Source organism: Dufourea novaeangliae, unplaced genomic scaffold, assembly GCF_001272555.1.
Source record: "Dufourea novaeangliae isolate 0120121106 unplaced genomic scaffold, ASM127255v1 scaffold60, whole genome shotgun sequence".
NCBI classification, from domain to species: domain Eukaryota; kingdom Metazoa; phylum Arthropoda; class Insecta; order Hymenoptera; family Halictidae; genus Dufourea; species Dufourea novaeangliae.
In genome coordinates, this window is record NW_015373935.1 from 150893 (window position 1) to 166803 (window position 15911).

A 15911-nucleotide genomic window follows, 5' to 3' on the forward strand; every position below is an offset into this window, starting at 1 on the left:
CTCGACAATTATTTCAGAATTATCACGAATGTTGGACCAGCAGAAGGTTACTCTGAAGGAAACAGTCTTTAGTTTATACAAGGTGATGAACAGGCCACCTACATATCTTGGCAGTTATTGGTGATAGAAACAAATGTGTCACACCAAACTTGCATGCTATTGAGGAGCACATAATGTAATGTAAAATAGAAAAATAGTTTTTTGATAGATGGACGTGTACAGGTCATATGAAAGTCCACTTTGTTTTTTTAAATGGAAACATATTGTTTTATGTACCATCTAGTAGAGCGTTTCAAAAACAAGTCTGTCCATTTAAAAAAACGATATTCACCTTCATATGACCTCTACGCGTCCACCTATAAAAAAACAATTCAAATTATGTGTTGCTTGATACCATGAAAGTTTAGTCAGACATATTTTTTCACTAATAATAGCCGAGACATTCAGATGGCCTGTCTTAGACGCCTCGTATGTATTTTAAATATTCCAATCATTAATCTATAATTTTTTTGCATACAGTTCCTAAGAAACAACTTCTGAGTAATTCATCGATCTCAGATCTTTCATAGTTTTCACCTTCGTCCGCCGAGTCCGTTAGGTCGCATAGATCGCTGCCTGGATCCAGGGTCGGTAGATCCATGACTGCTCTCTTGGCCTACGCGTAAATTCGACGTGTTACATCTGAAATCGATCGTTCTTCGCATCAGAAACTAAAGAATTTTTCACCAGTAATCTTTTTCGTTGGAAGTAACTCCTGCTGGTTGTGATTCCCTTTTTGCTTCTACGTTTCGCCAGTTCGAAGCTTCGAGGCGGAACGAACGTGGGAGTAGGCGGTGGCGCGAAAAGACACTGCGGGGAACCAGCAGAGTCCCTTGCCTCGCAATCCCACGACCCTTCCGTGAAGTCCACCTCTTCTTTTTCAGAATCGGAACTGGCCGAGGTGTCCCCTTCGTCGCTGGAAATTGGAATCGATAATTTGTTCAGACAGGTGCACAGAATAGTTTTCAACGTGATTAACACTGGAATATATCTGTAGTGGACTCTCACTATATTGCCATGGTCGGGGCTGTAGGGGAGTAAAATGGCAATGAATTCAGAGCCCCTTCCATGAGAGCGAATTTGTGTGCACGAAAATACGTGTGAAGGGGAAATGCCTCGCGTGGCAATATAGTTAGAGTCCACTGTACCTGGAGTAGTCGGTCAGGTCGATGTTAGTCGGCTCCTCAGCGCTGGAACCCTCCTTCATCAGTCTGGCAATGATTTTGTTCCGAAGTCTTTCCTTCCAGTCCGGTCAAAGTAATCACAAAATGCCACGGGATAAAGGATCCTGTTCTCTCAGGAAATTTTTTATAACGATTCTATAAGATGTGGAATACCTTGACGGGATCCTGGTCGAAGAAGTCCAACAGAGTTTCGCAGAACACTTTTCCTATCTGCTCGTAGTCCTGAGCAGAGAAGTGAGTACCGGACCTGGAGCCGATCATCGATCCCCCCATCGATGCCTCCATCGTGTAACTGTTTTGCACTCCCATCGACCATACGACAACCCTTCCCGTCCCTTCTTTGCCCTTCTCTATGTGGAACTTGCAGTTCTCGAAGGAGAACTGAAAAGCAATTTGTTATTTCATAATTCACTATTCTCCCGTAAGGTCGCGCTACCAGGTACCTAAATGGGACCTGACAGAGACGATTTTGCTTGGACTTTAGGTAGGCATAGTTATTCGATTTTACGGAAATACTACCGTTACAGAGCCAGTTCCTCGTGCGGTTATTTTTAACGTGTAAATAGAAAAATTCACGAAATCCAAAAGATTTGCTTTTATTCAAGTAAATTTGGTATTAACAAAAAGTGCAAAAATTGACTGATTAGGAACTGGGTCGGTAACGGTATATCATCAAAATCACAGTTTTCAAGTTAACAGTAACAGGTATGGCATCTATCGGTGAAAGTCTCAGATCGTGGAAGCGTTAAAAGCTTGTCCAATACTCGGTCGACACTGTTGATAAGTAATTAATTCTTCATAAAATTCCCATTGGAACGAACGAACAATCGAAATCGGCTCACCTTGTCAGCAGCGTTCTTATGAAGCATCAGAGGGAACACTTGCTCGGAAAGTCTGGTCTGTGGGCTAGACCTCTTGCTCTCACATCCGTACACGAATATGTTGTGCTTCCTGGAGTGGGCGTGTAGGTCGCAGTATATGGCCACGCCACACTCCTCCAGCAGTCGTCGTATCATCAGTTTAGTGTGCCAAACCGAAGGGTAGCTTTCCCTCATCACGGTCCTGTACTGTCTGTTCAGGTCCTTCCCAGATAGGGAGCACCTGTTGTTGCCGACGATTACCCCATCCGGATTCAACATCGGCACCAGCTTGAATACGAATCTCTCTCGAAGGGCCTGTTAAAGATAACACATTGTTTAGGATGATTTGCAGACAAATAACCATAAGTTTCTAATTTTATCTCTGTAAAGAAGGGTAGACTAGATAAAGAAGGTGTAAAATTTGACCAGTTAGATTATCCCTTTCATCAGAAATGGAACATAGATTGCTCAGAATAATAGGAGGATCGTTATCATGCGAGCTTCAATTGCTTCTGTTGAAATTGACATCTTTTGCGTACAATACTCATACCTAGTCTCAATTTTATAACAAAATTTCCAGGAATTATACGTACTATTGGTCCTCTAATTCTTTTGATCAGTGTATTTAGACAGATCTAAGTTCTGTGGATCTGGTTAGGTGCTTTTCCAAAGTGGGAACAATAGATATTCTCTAAATTGCTATACATAAATTGCTATAGGGAATGACATCCTGAAGCTTCATGGCTGATGGTCGATTAAATGAGAAGTCATTCTCTAAGGATACGAATACTAAGCTCCTACCTTGGCTTGGTTCGAATCCCCGGTCAAAAAGTCGATGATCCCTTTCATCGTCCAACTGGAAGGTGTCTCGCCTGGGTGTACCCTGGCTGTGATAACGATGCCCCGTTTTCTTCGCACCTCGTCGTCGTAGGCGGGCGCAGTAATGGTTAAATAGTAGACCCCATTTCCAGCCAGTGTCCGGCAGAGTAGTCGCAATTTCGTGAATCTCGTTTTCACGGGATCTGCTGCCAGTTTGGCGAGGTATTCCTGAAGGTTTGACCATTAGAAATAAAAAATATAATATCAAATATCAATTTAATATATTAAAAATTTAATATAGTATTAAATATTAAAATTTTTAAAACTTAAATTAACGCGTATGGAAATTTTTTCCCCCTCGATCGTACGTCTGACCATCGCTGGTCATATCTACTTAACGTCTGGTCCGTAATGCAATTCTACTGATTGTCTGATCCGCACTGCCTATATCCACTTATTTTCTATCAGACTTTACTGTATTGTTTCGTTGTTAATGATACATCTGGCGATTAATTTTGATGAATCAACTATTTATTATTCATAGTTATTACCTGTAAATCGGTATAAGTGTAAGGGTAACAGTGAGCCAAGTAGACAGTGTCCCTGTCGTGCGGGAAAGAAACGTTGAACGTCAGCGTGTGCTTTTCCTTTTCTTCGTCGTTCCTGAAAATAAAAATCCAGTGAATCTTACGCGGAGGATTGTAGTACGATAAACATGACGAGTCAACGTACGATGAATCGTTTCTGTAATAGGCGATATTGTCGCCGCATCGCCTCCAACCGACAGCCCGTTTTTTTGCGTCCTCGGTTGAGTACAACAGTGGTCGTAAACCTTCGTTGTACAGACTTTCCTCCTTGCAGAGATTAACGATAGATAATCTGCAATCACAGTGAAGTCATTAGGCCAAAGGGTGGCCCAACAAAATATCGACAAAATTAGTAAAAATTTGATTTCCTCCTAATACGAAAATGTCAGAAAGAAATGTCTGCGATTGTCAGTCATTAGGCCAAAGGGCCAACAAAATGTCGACAAAGTTATTAAAAATTTGATTTCCTCCTAATACAAAAATATTTGTTAAAAATTCATATTCTATGGGGTTCTTAGTATGTACTTTTGACCAAGGCTGTACATGTACCTGTTCTCGTCTCATTGAAAAAGAGATATCCCACGCGATTCATAATTGAAACCCTCACCTGTACGTTGTTCTGCTCTTCGTGTTCGATATCCTGAAGTAGTACCACTGTGTGTGCCGTTGCGTGTACAGATCCTTTCTGAGATATAACTGATAGTACGTGTCGGTGATCTTCACGACCTTAGACAAGTTTCCAGACTCGAAACGCGACTCGAAACGAAGATCACTGTTGTTCTCTGCGATCGTGTCGGGGGATCTGGTTATTAAATAAAAGTTGCTATCCGTGTCGACGACTTTCGACTCGTTGCCGATCGAATCATCAGGAAATTCCGTTGAAAACGGCAGAACCGTGCTCCCGCCCACGCAAGACCTGCTGATCTGTTTAACGTTTCGTCGAGGCAAATTGTCAACCATCGTGGAATGCAATTACGGCGTTAACGTTGATTTATAGAAAATCAATGGTGACTCACGTAATTCGTGATACTGGTCGGATAGTAGCGGAATACCACCGTTCCGAACTCGTCCCCTAATGGTTTTGGTCGTGGTTCTTTTCCAGTTGGCACGTAGAACGGTTCTGGAACGAGTGGCGCGTATTCTATGTGTCGCAGTGGAATAGTTAGAAAAATTCAAATGTATCCTTTTTACTATTTGACAAATTTATTCTTAGATTTAAGAAATTATAGTAAAGAAAATTTATTATATTAGTTCTAGATTATAGTCTGACAAAAATTGTATGGTTACTTTGAAACCTTAATCCTTTAGATAACGATTTATTTGAAAAAAAAATATTGCATATAGAACAAATTGAATTTTTTATTGCTTGGAGTAATATGTAAAAGCAATACACTTTATGTAATATCTCATTTATTTCTAAAAAAATTAGTGACATACGTAGTGTTGAGATGACTTCAGGTAATTGAAATTGCAAAATAAATTTTGAAAACACAAGAACTGACATGAACAAGAATGCACATGTTAAATATTTTCTCAACTCGAATGAAGAGTTAGACAATAATAAAAATGTATCCAAGGGGTTAATTATGATACCCTGTTATCACTTTTTCATAAAAGTTCATACAAACAAAATGGAGAATAAAAATATAAGAAGATGGATTTGTTCACAATTTTTTTATATTGTTTCGATCCATTACGAGATTGTTTATTTTACCTGACATTCCGTGGGCCATCTCGCAGCTTCCTGCGTGACTCCATCTATCATGCAGCGGGTGTCCAAAGCATTTCGGAGGCTCTCTTTCGACTGTTGATCTTCTCTGGTGCCGAACGGCGCCGAGAACTGTATAAATTCTGATTCCCGTCGTTGCACCTCGTGTTGTCCCAGCTGCAATAGTTGCAACTCTTGCAGCCTCTGAAAGTTCGTCAGCGCGCCGCCTGCGATAATTTCAATATCTAAATGATCATCGATATATCGAATCTTTTCCAGTATTATCAACGTTCATATTGAGTCTTTGTGCACAATTAACCCTTTGACCGAGATAAGTGCTTTTAGGTGTTCTTCGATTTTGCTAACAAGAAATTCAAAAGTGACCATTTTTGTGTGACCATTTTGATTCTTCTGCGATAACTACAGTTGTTATGTTCCCTAAAATTTGTATAGACAATTAGATATTTTTTAAAATTATTTATCAACGAAGAATATCGTACACACTGAGCGTCCTGTCTCCGAATGGTTAAGGATTAAGTTGATGCTACATATTCGTTGTTACAATATTTTCCAAGAAGATTTTTGTGAATGCTGTATCTACATTTACATAACGACCGTTTTTTAGAAATGATAAATCTCAGTTGAAACGACCAATTACAAAATATTTGTAAAAAAATTACTTTGAAATTGTTGTGTCAGTTCAGAACTTGTTATATTTACTTATGTAAAAGTATAATAGAAACTTCGTACGAACAAATTTCATTTTAGGCATTTGGCTTATTTTTTCACAAAGAATAATTCTATTACACTATCAATGACAGAATATAACTATACAGAAACGACATATTAGACTTATATAAAGGTACGATTACCAGGAATCGGTTGAACCGGAAAGAGCATGGCTTGAAGTTCTTTGACCCTGCTACCGGCCACAAGATCCGTCATTTTTCGTTATCTCACGTCCCCGTCAACTCCTTTGTCCTCCTCCTTGTTGTTTTCTTCGTCATTTCCCACCTCCGAAGTTTCTTCCTTTTGCGGATCGTCGAACCGTTCCTCTTCACCAACGTGTTCCGGTAATTCGAGGATTCTTCCGTCCAGAATACAGGTTGCCATCGCACTCTTCATTTTCCTAGACCTTATTCGGAATTTTCAACTTCGAATTCTCCTTGTCGATTCGGAATTCCCTGAGTCGAATTCACGATTCGGAATTCTGAAATTCGAATTTCCGATTCGGAATTCTCAAATAGAAATTCTCGATTCGGAATTCCGAAATTCAAATTCCCAATTCGGAAGCCTGAAACACGGATTCTCGATTCGGAATTTTCAAATTCAAATTCCCAATTCGGAATTCCGAAATTCTAAATTTCCATTTCGGAATTCTGAAGTTCGAATTCCCGATTCCGAACGTCTCTTCAACGGTGATGCATGTTCTTCCTTCCAACGATCAACCGGCTGGCCAAGCGGAGAGACTCGCGATCCCTCCCCGGTTGGATCGCTATCACACGGCGGATCGACCGGGCGAACTGCGAGCAGGAACTTTGCCCTCGGCGAAGACGAATTCCCGATATGCTGCCCCCGTCGATTGCCTGACAACGGGCGAAACGGGGGGCGGAGCCAGTGGCCCCACGACCGATTGGTTGTTTCCCTCTCGTTTTCAACGGGGCTCGTCCACCCGGTATCGCCACGCGAAGAAAGTTCGTTTATCGATCTTTTCTCATGGTCCCCCCGCTATAGAGGCCTCTGGCTCATATCGATCGCGAAACGCACCGACGAATTACGCGATTAATCGTGTACGAATCTGTCCGTGAACGTTTTCGAAAACTTTCGGCGAGGCAGGCTACTTTGAAACATGAGCGGATTGTAGGATCGTTTTTACGTGGCTGACTTTGAACTTGAAGATAGTTCGGTATATGCATTCCTTATAGTTCGCTAAGATCAAGCTGGCTGAATAGATATAGTTGTGAGTATGGAATTTTTCGTGGATAGAATGCACTTTTTATACATATAGTTTTATTGGATGCTATGATAATTGCGATGGAATATTAATTTGATGGTAACTTCATGGTAATTAGTAGAATAATTTCAATGTAATGGTTTCGATATTGTCATTCGGATCAAATTTATACGAATACTATTGTAAATTGTATATTCTTTTTACGATTTTTCAATAAAAAACAGTCACATCATACATATGCATTATTCATTAATACCGAACTATCTCCACTCCTATTCCTAATATCAATTAACCAAAAAAGTAATAAGAAATAAGAAATAATAAAAAAAGAATTAATTCTAAAACTTTTAAGTTTTGGAAGAAGTTCTGGAATTAGTTCCAATTTTCGCCACGAAAGTGGTGGGGGCGCCACTAAATGTCCCATAAATTCCCAAATTTTTTCCGGCATTTTTCTGAATCCAAGATGTCGGAAAAACCTGCAAGTTTGTGGGGGTCTCTAGACGCCCACCAAGGCACTGACTAACTCCACTTTTTGGATTTCTTCAAATTTCACGCTAAAGCACCTGAGTGGTGCTTAATTGTTTATTCTATCAACTGAATGTACACATGTGTGCCAGTATTCCCCAAAAAGTTAAATATGAATTTAAAAAAAGAAATTAAATTATTACATATTACATTTTTCCAAGATATCGATATCTTTGCTCAGACAGAAAATTCCTTCGTTCGCCGCGTGAATTCCACCCATTCCCAAAAGCGAATCCGTTCTATAGCAACGTGTCGGGGAACTATGAATTAATTCGAAGGAATCCCCCTGGCAGTTTCCTTCGAGGGTGCACAGACATTCTTCCGTCGTGGTCGCACGAACCAGTCGAGCGACTCGTCCCCCTCTTTCTCTCTCTCTCTCTTACGGGTTGCTTCAGAAAATTATTGATCAATCAACGTTCGTCGAAGCAGACTCGCGAACAGAGACCGTTTCGCTGATGTTTTCGTCGGCTGAATATCCTTCACGGTGGATCAATGAGCTCGCGATTGATAGCACGGAATCGATCGGTGGTGCGTTAACGGCGGCCATTATTCGTCCCGGATAGAGAACTTCAACGGTAATTGACTTCCGTTCAAAATTTACACTGCACATTTATCATTACAGGCCTATATTCGTAACTTCGAGCTTTTCATCCTTGGTCCGAGTATTCCAAGAGAACGATGGGTCGCACGGTGACGGTCGCGGTATGCACACTGAACCAATGGGCGATGGATTTCGACGGGAATTCCAGGAGGATCCTGCAGAGCATCCAGGAGGCTAAGGACGCTGGCGCTACTTACAGAAGCGGGCCAGAGTTGGAGATATGGTAAATTATATGTATAAACCTTTAGTGGATGGGCAGGTTTTCTCGTGACTTTTTATATTTACAAGTTAAAACATTTATGTATTTGCTATAGTGTTATATTACGAAAAATAAGCGATCCCTCTGGAGCCTAAAAATGAGCTTCTCATCCTCTAAAGCTTAACCCCTCGTCTTACCAGTTTCTTAACGTCTACAGTTTCCAGAATTACTGTATTGCTGCTGGTTTCTCTGAACAATTCTGTACTTATCGCAAGTGTACATTTCCTCTAAACGTTAAATATTAATATCAGTGAAATAATATTTTACTTCGACTCTAACGCAGACTATTCTTGCAACATATCGGTCCCTTTGTATCATTAAAATTGCATATAAACAATTTGTTGTACCATCACAATAGAAAAAGAATATGTACATGGCCTTATTTAAATGGACCACCCTGTATACTAAAACTAGCAGTTTATTTCTATCTGCACTTACCTATAGGTATATCAGAGTTGAGCTAATTGTAAGATTCTTCAGTGACCTGACACTAATGATACTACACTTTTATTTTCTATAATTTTTTATACGAACATGATTGGTCGAATGCGTCTGTATTTTATACTTTTCGATGTATAACAAATGGATCACAAAGGGTTACCACACTGATTTCGTTTAACAGCGGTTACAGCTGCGAGGACCATTTCTACGAGCCAGATACTTTGCTCCACAGCTGGGAAGTGCTCGCAACGATTCTGAAGTCGTCCACTGCCGAGGACATACTGATAGACGTCGGTATGCCGGTTATGCACAAGAACGTGACGTACAATTGCAGGATCGCCTTCCTGAACAGACGAATTTTGCTCATCCGACCGAAGATGCAATTGTGCGACGACGGGAATTACAGGGAATCCAGATGGTTCTCCATGTGGACCAAGGTTGTTCAATAGAACGATTCAATTTTTGTTTTGTCATATAGACAGATAACGATGAACCTCATCTTATAAGAAAATAAGGCGAAATTGTTGAACAATATTTTTTTATACAAGGCTTCGAATAAAGAAAATTTTCGACCAGGACTATGTCTGACTATTGGTCTCTATTTCTACTTGTAAACTTCGGCGTGGTACAGAACTGTCTGTGTTCCATCGACTGACATGCGATTGGTTCAATATGTATAACTAACAAATTATAAGATTTCACCTAATAAAAGACTAGTTAACATCACCTGTTACTTGAGAGTGAAATTATTACAATTTTTTTGAGACTTCATTTTCTAATTATCAATTTTATATTAAATTGTTAGAAATAATATCACACCATTAGCAGTGTTTATTGAAATTGCCTTACCTGCAAACAACAGTATAAAAATTGTCATAATCTCGCTCTCAGGTAAGTGTCTTCGTAGACTTTTGTTAGGTGAACCCTCATAATTTGCCAATTATAGTGCTGGAATAATTATTCCGAATGTTTTTTCAGGAACGCACAGTGGAGGACTACTTCCTGCCGCGAATGATATCTCAAATAACCGGGCAGACAGTGGTGCCGTTCGGCGACGCCGTGATATCTACAAGGGACACGTGCGTGGGCTTCGAGATCTGCGAGGAGCTCTGGAACCCTATGAGCAATCACATCCCCATGTGCATGGACGGTGTCGAGATTATCGCGAATGGTAGCCTGGAATCTATATTAAAAAAAATCTCCCTTCAAGGGTACAGTTAACGCAATTTCTTATGCTTCTTTATAAAGGCAGTGGATCGTATTTTGAGCTTCGAAAGGGATACGTCACCGTGGACCTCGTGAAATCCGCTACATTCAAGTCTGGGGGTTGTTACATGTTCAGTAATCTGCGTGGCTGCGATGGTGGCCGATTGTATTTCAACGGTGGATCCTCCATCACTCTGAACGGACAGATCCTGAATCGTGGGAAGCAGTTCGCTCTGGATGACGTGGAAGTCGTAGTCGCTACTTTTGATTTGGAGAATATAAGGTTTAAAATTGATCGACTTAACGCTTTCAGCTCGACGGCTATAGTACTGCGCTAGTATTAAGTCACCCTCCAGCATTTATGGCATAGTGAATCCTCCAGATGTGACTGGACATTTATGTTCTTTTGGTCTGTCTCGATTGTCATTATTTTTCTCTGTCAAAGGCCTGCCTACTACTGGTTAACGCCATGGGATAATAGGGATACCAATGCAATGATATGGGGGCGACAGAGTAGGATCTTATGGGGAAATATTGTACGTAGTTAATAGTAACTACTTAGTATTATTGCTACCGCGCATTCAGAAGCTAGGAAATTAGTCATGACATAAGTTTTTGCATTTGTAAATTCTTGTCGGGCTAAAAGCGTTAATGCTGTTTCCAATTGACTTATAAGCTCCGAGACGATCATCGAATTTCCGTGACAGGAGTTACAGGAACAACATCAGGTCGCGTTCTCACGCGGCTGCCAGATCGCCGAGTTACCCCCGCGTCAAAGTGGATTTCGCTCTTACTTCCGACAACTTGATTTCAAGCCCACCGGACCGACCAATGGACGTTGACTTGGGCCCCTACGAGACCGAGCACGTAACAGGGAAGCTTGTCTATCACACGCCGGAAGAGGAGATATCTATGGCGCCTGCCTGTTGGCTTTGGGATTATCTCAGGTTCTTAAAATTCTTTTAGGAGTCCAATCAAGTCAACATAGTGGGCGTTTGCAAATGATGTAGTGTCGGTAGTCAAACAATGTAGAGTGTGAACACACTGTCACATTGTTATTTAGAAGTAGTACTTGGGCTCCAATAGTAGCTATTAATTTCTCAAACTACGGTGTATCATGTCTCCTAAAAGGCGTTCCTGTCAGGGTGGATTCTTCCTACCCTTAAGCGGCGGAGTCGACTCCGCCTCTTCAGCGTGTATGGTATACTCCATGTGCGACATGATCGTGGATTCAGTGAACAAAGGAGGTAATGCTTCGTTGTAATATTTCCAACACTATATAAAGAAATGTGTCTAACGCAATGTTGTCCGGTCAGACACTCAAGTGCTTTCGGATATCAGAAAGATCGTCGGTGATTGCGAGTACGTGCCAACGGATCCGAAGCAACTGTGCAACACCATTCTCGTCACGTGCTACATGGGTACTGAAAATTCATCGGCCGAGACTAAAGCACGGGCAGCCGAACTGGCCGGTCAAATCGGCTCTTACCATCACAGTATCGTGATCGACGCGGCGATCTCTGCTATTCTGACCATTTTCCAGCAAGTCACCAAGCTGGCGCCGAGGTTCAAAGTCCAAGGAGGATCTCCTCGAGAGAATCTAGCTCTACAAAATATACAAGTCAATATCTATTCCCTAATTTGCACGTCTAGCAATAGCCACAGATCAAAGTCATGTTGCGTTATAATCCCTTTCGAAGGCACGTTTGCGAATGGTAATCGCTTACTTGTTTGCCCAACTGATGCTGTGGGTCAGAGGCCGGCCCGGTGGCCTTCTTGTGCTCGGTAGCAGCAACGTTGACGAAGCGCTTCGAGGCTATTTCACTAAATACGATTGCAGTAGTGCCGACATCAACCCAATAGGTGGAATTGCCAAGAATGATCTAAAATCGTTCCTCGCTTATTTCAGGTCAGTTATTAAAATACGATGAGAATATTTTTGGCAATGTTGCCTTAGTATAAGCTGTTGTAAAATAACTGTCGAATCTTTTTAGGCGGAAGCACAGTTTATCCGCGTTGGACGGAATTTTGGATGCCCCGCCGACCGCGGAATTGGAGCCTCTTCAAGGAGGACAACTCTCTCAGCTGGACGAAGTTGACATGGGTATGACGTATAAGGAACTTGGTACTTTCGGTCGTTTAAGAAAGCAGGACTGTGCAGGCCCGTTCACAATGTTCTGCAGGTTGGTTCACATGTGGGAGAAATGTTCTCCGAAAGAGGTAAGCACAGTCACGGTAGCCATCAAGTACTCTGCGTTAAGATGCACAAAGTTAATTTGGCGAATTTGAATTCGATTGTAGGTGGCGGACAAGGTGAAACACTTTTACAGGTGTTACGCGATCAATCGACACAAAATGACCATCTTGACACCGTCCTGTCACGCGGAGACCTACAGTCCTGACGATAACAGATTCGACCACCGACCCTTCCTCTATAATCACACCTGGAAATGGCAGTTTAATGCGATCGACGATCAGGTGAGCCGTCGGAACTCTGGATAGAATTGATCGTTGAAGGTTACATTTGTCATTACAATACCGTCTGTTCAATATTTCCTGGCAATTCATAGAAACTACTATTAAGTTTAGCTTCTGTCTGTCTCGCAACGCGTCAACGACTTGTGTCTGGAAATGTTTCAATATTAGAATAGACGTCAAGTGACTCTGAATGACCAATAATGTTTGTTTTTATTACATCAAAGCGCATTTTAAAGACCAAGTATCAAACTTTTCAGGTGAAACGTCTTCTCTACGAGGAACCGCGAGCTCGAAAGGACGCTCCGAAGATACCCGCGAAGCCCAGATACATGCCGTTCAGCTCCGTGATTAGTAGTGAGTAAAAAAAAAAACCACCCAAGTGTGCGTTATCGGTGACGAAGCTCGAATCGTGGGCCAGACGAAAGGGTCACGAGTAATCGTCTCCGCGGAGAGCGATTTCCTTCCGTGTGTGTCTACCGAGCTGCACAGCTATCACTGATGACAAAATAAAAAAAAAAAAAAGAACACACCCACAAAATGACTAATCGAAAGCGCTGGAGAGTCGGAGTCAGGCGGGCCGCCGAGACACGACCATCCTGTGATTTTGCCCCCACCGTGAATAAACACACGTTCTCGACCGCCCCTCTGCCCGAGGAGTCATCATCACAACGGCGTCATTCTCTGTTGCAGATAAAACACATCCCGGAGTAGTAGTTTAAACCGTAGCAGTGTAGCTCTCTCTGTCTCTTATCATTTTGACATTGCAGCTGCGCGAGCGTACCGTAACGCGACATCGATAGGCGATCCTACGCGCAACCTATGGTGCCGTTCCATTGGCGTTTATGTTACCGTTAGAGATCGATCGTCGAGGAAGCCCGGTTTCCGTTTCGCCGTCGACAGACTCGCGAGACGGAGGATCCTGTGACTCATACATTGTATTATATTAATGCAACCAATGAGTGGAAGTATAAGCATCACAATGAAATATGAAATTCAATATATATATATATATATATATATATATATATATATATATATATATATATATATATATGTATGTATTTATGCAGAATCGTCGAGTTGATTTCTCTTACCAAGTACCGATACTATTACTGTAATATCACTGTATAAAGTGTCTAACAAGGGACAGTTCGGAAGTGCGTATTGCCTATTTTGATGAAATAGGGATATGGAGGTAATCGATTTAAATATACGAGACATGTTGGAGTCCTCAAAGTTGAGGATGGGAGATTTATTTTGTCGAATGTCTCAGAAATTAACTACTGGACGAACAATTTTAATTGCAAAAATCGACGAGTCTACCATCTAATCTATCTTTCAAGTTTAGTCGTTTATACTGGCTGAGTTTGTTATCAAGAATTATTTGAATACATAAACTGAAGCAAAGAAGTTTTCATTATATACATACACCTGGTATATTGAACTGAAATTTGGTGCTAACTACGCACCACCGTGCTAAATAATAGACCATGCTCCAAGAGTTGGATGCGTTGATGTGAAAGCGGATAGAGGATGTTCAGTAGAAGAAACTGAAAAACGGGCACGCGGATGCATATAATATTAATTTTATTATCTTTTCCATTTCTACATATACAGACAGTGCGTATCCGCATTTCATTACGGTTAGCATCAATTAATGACGATCGGGTTAAGAGATGGATCGATACTCGGACGATGGTTGCTCGAAAATTTTTTTAAGTCTCCCAAACGTATGTATATGATATACACAGTATATTGGACAGTCGTGCTAGACACGCTTCTCTTTTCACGCTCACAATCAAACTCGCACACGCATACGTGGAACGCATTTGCAACCCACACACACCTACACATTCGAAGATTTCACATTTACACAATACCGACTCGATCTTCCACGCAACAAAGAAAAAAAAGAAAGGAGTCGTTTCTGCTGACGAAGAATTAACGACGATATACATATATATTTCTATGTATATATATCTATATATATATAAATTTATATATTAATTAATAACCACAATCATTAATCGAGCAGCGATAACGATATCAATAATAATATAATAATAATTGCAATAGTACTAGTGGGGTGATAGAAGAGTTACGGCGCGTCGCTGCGCCAAACGATGGAGTAGCTTGTTGGTGAATATTGATGTAAAACGCGATAGCAGGTATAAATTGTTGGATTCGACTATTATTTATGATAATGAGAGAATATCTATGCGCTACTTGTTTCAGACAATACTGGACGTAAATTAAATAAGATATCATGATAGAAATCATAAGAATATATAATATATATATATATATATATAATATAATAATATAATAATATTAGTAAATAAAATATTATCCATGACGACGAACAGATTGCGACGAGAAGTACCATTGTCCTTGAGTATTGCCAAGGGGAAATACGCGTAGATAAAATCCGATCTCTCGCGCGATTACTATACAAGTTTCGGTATACGTTATCGATACGAAAATAAAATAAAATATAGAAGATAGAAAGAAAGACAAGAACATAAAAAAAAAAAAAAAAAAAAAAGAAAGGTACTGATACAATCGCAGGTTAAGACTCTGTTTTATCTCGTGCAACCCGACTAACACTTTTTATATACTATGTACAAAAACATTTCACCCGATTTATTTCGCCGGACGAACGCGCTTTGCCGTTGGTTCCGTCGCGTGGTCGGAAACCCGTAGTAGTAAACGATTTCGACGTTATACAAAATAACACAAATTCTACACATCTACCTACGAAGAATTAACTATGTACATTCGATCGCGAGCTTAGCGTTATTCGGACAAAAGGCTCGAAATATACACTTTCAGACGGTTCGCCGACGGTCGAGATCCGTTCATATATTTCACGGAGACTTATTCTATTTGGACTTTCAATATTCCTACGAATTTTCGAAACGCCTTCGATATACAAGAATTTCTAACCACGTCGAAAGATATCCCGTTCCCTGTCTCTTCATCGACACAGGTCTGGTTCGTTCTTGTATCATCGATTCACATGAATCATTAATCGTCGATCGTGCACACTTCACACACTCAGCACCCGATTCGCCCCTTACAAGTACATATACCCGTTTCGCGGACTGTAATTCGGCTTGCTACCATTCTATCCTTGCTATCGCTACCTATATTACCGGGATTTTTGCTTATACGCTCGCGAAATGTCGCGAGTACCTCGCTCCCTGTGGACGGCCCTGAAGGCCGTTTCGTCGCCGTGACGAGGGTCTGA

The 15911-nt window shown here is 41.0% G+C and overlaps 2 protein-coding genes across 4 annotated transcripts in view; one reads left to right on the top strand and one right to left on the bottom strand.

Annotated features, from left to right (window-relative positions):
* The window catches only part of LOC107185272 (cytosolic carboxypeptidase 2-like), a 7421-nt gene extending 1279 nt beyond the window's left edge, over nucleotides 1–6142 (bottom strand). The window contains exons 1-12 of the mRNA XM_015572931.1: nucleotides 6070–6142; nucleotides 5203–5424; nucleotides 4506–4657; nucleotides 4097–4413; nucleotides 3635–3781; nucleotides 3454–3565; nucleotides 2885–3130; nucleotides 2066–2398; nucleotides 1377–1604; nucleotides 1188–1279; nucleotides 727–955; nucleotides 535–655 (exon numbers count right to left, since the gene is read on the bottom strand). Of these exons, the coding sequence (XP_015428417.1) occupies nucleotides 535–655; nucleotides 727–955; nucleotides 1188–1279; nucleotides 1377–1604; nucleotides 2066–2398; nucleotides 2885–3130; nucleotides 3454–3565; nucleotides 3635–3781; nucleotides 4097–4413; nucleotides 4506–4657; nucleotides 5203–5424; nucleotides 6070–6142 (2272 nt within the window). The remainder of the gene's footprint in view (nucleotides 1–534; nucleotides 656–726; nucleotides 956–1187; nucleotides 1280–1376; nucleotides 1605–2065; nucleotides 2399–2884; nucleotides 3131–3453; nucleotides 3566–3634; nucleotides 3782–4096; nucleotides 4414–4505; nucleotides 4658–5202; nucleotides 5425–6069) is intronic.
* The window catches only part of LOC107185294 (probable glutamine-dependent NAD(+) synthetase), a 15851-nt gene extending 2306 nt beyond the window's left edge, over nucleotides 1–13545 (top strand). For all 3 annotated transcript variants that reach the window (XM_015572954.1, XM_015572953.1, XM_015572955.1), the window contains exons 2-13: nucleotides 8299–8500; nucleotides 9159–9414; nucleotides 9956–10148; nucleotides 10226–10466; nucleotides 10891–11130; nucleotides 11315–11430; nucleotides 11500–11804; nucleotides 11884–12092; nucleotides 12178–12403; nucleotides 12485–12661; nucleotides 12919–13015; nucleotides 13352–13545. In XM_015572954.1, coding sequence (XP_015428440.1) covers nucleotides 8355–8500; nucleotides 9159–9414; nucleotides 9956–10148; nucleotides 10226–10466; nucleotides 10891–11130; nucleotides 11315–11430; nucleotides 11500–11804; nucleotides 11884–12092; nucleotides 12178–12403; nucleotides 12485–12661; nucleotides 12919–13015; nucleotides 13352–13380 — 2235 coding nt within the window. In that variant the 5' untranslated portion in view covers nucleotides 8299–8354 and the 3' untranslated portion in view covers nucleotides 13381–13545. The remainder of the gene's footprint in view (nucleotides 1–8298; nucleotides 8501–9158; nucleotides 9415–9955; nucleotides 10149–10225; nucleotides 10467–10890; nucleotides 11131–11314; nucleotides 11431–11499; nucleotides 11805–11883; nucleotides 12093–12177; nucleotides 12404–12484; nucleotides 12662–12918; nucleotides 13016–13351) is intronic.
* Nucleotides 13546–15911: the final 2366 nt, after the last annotated feature.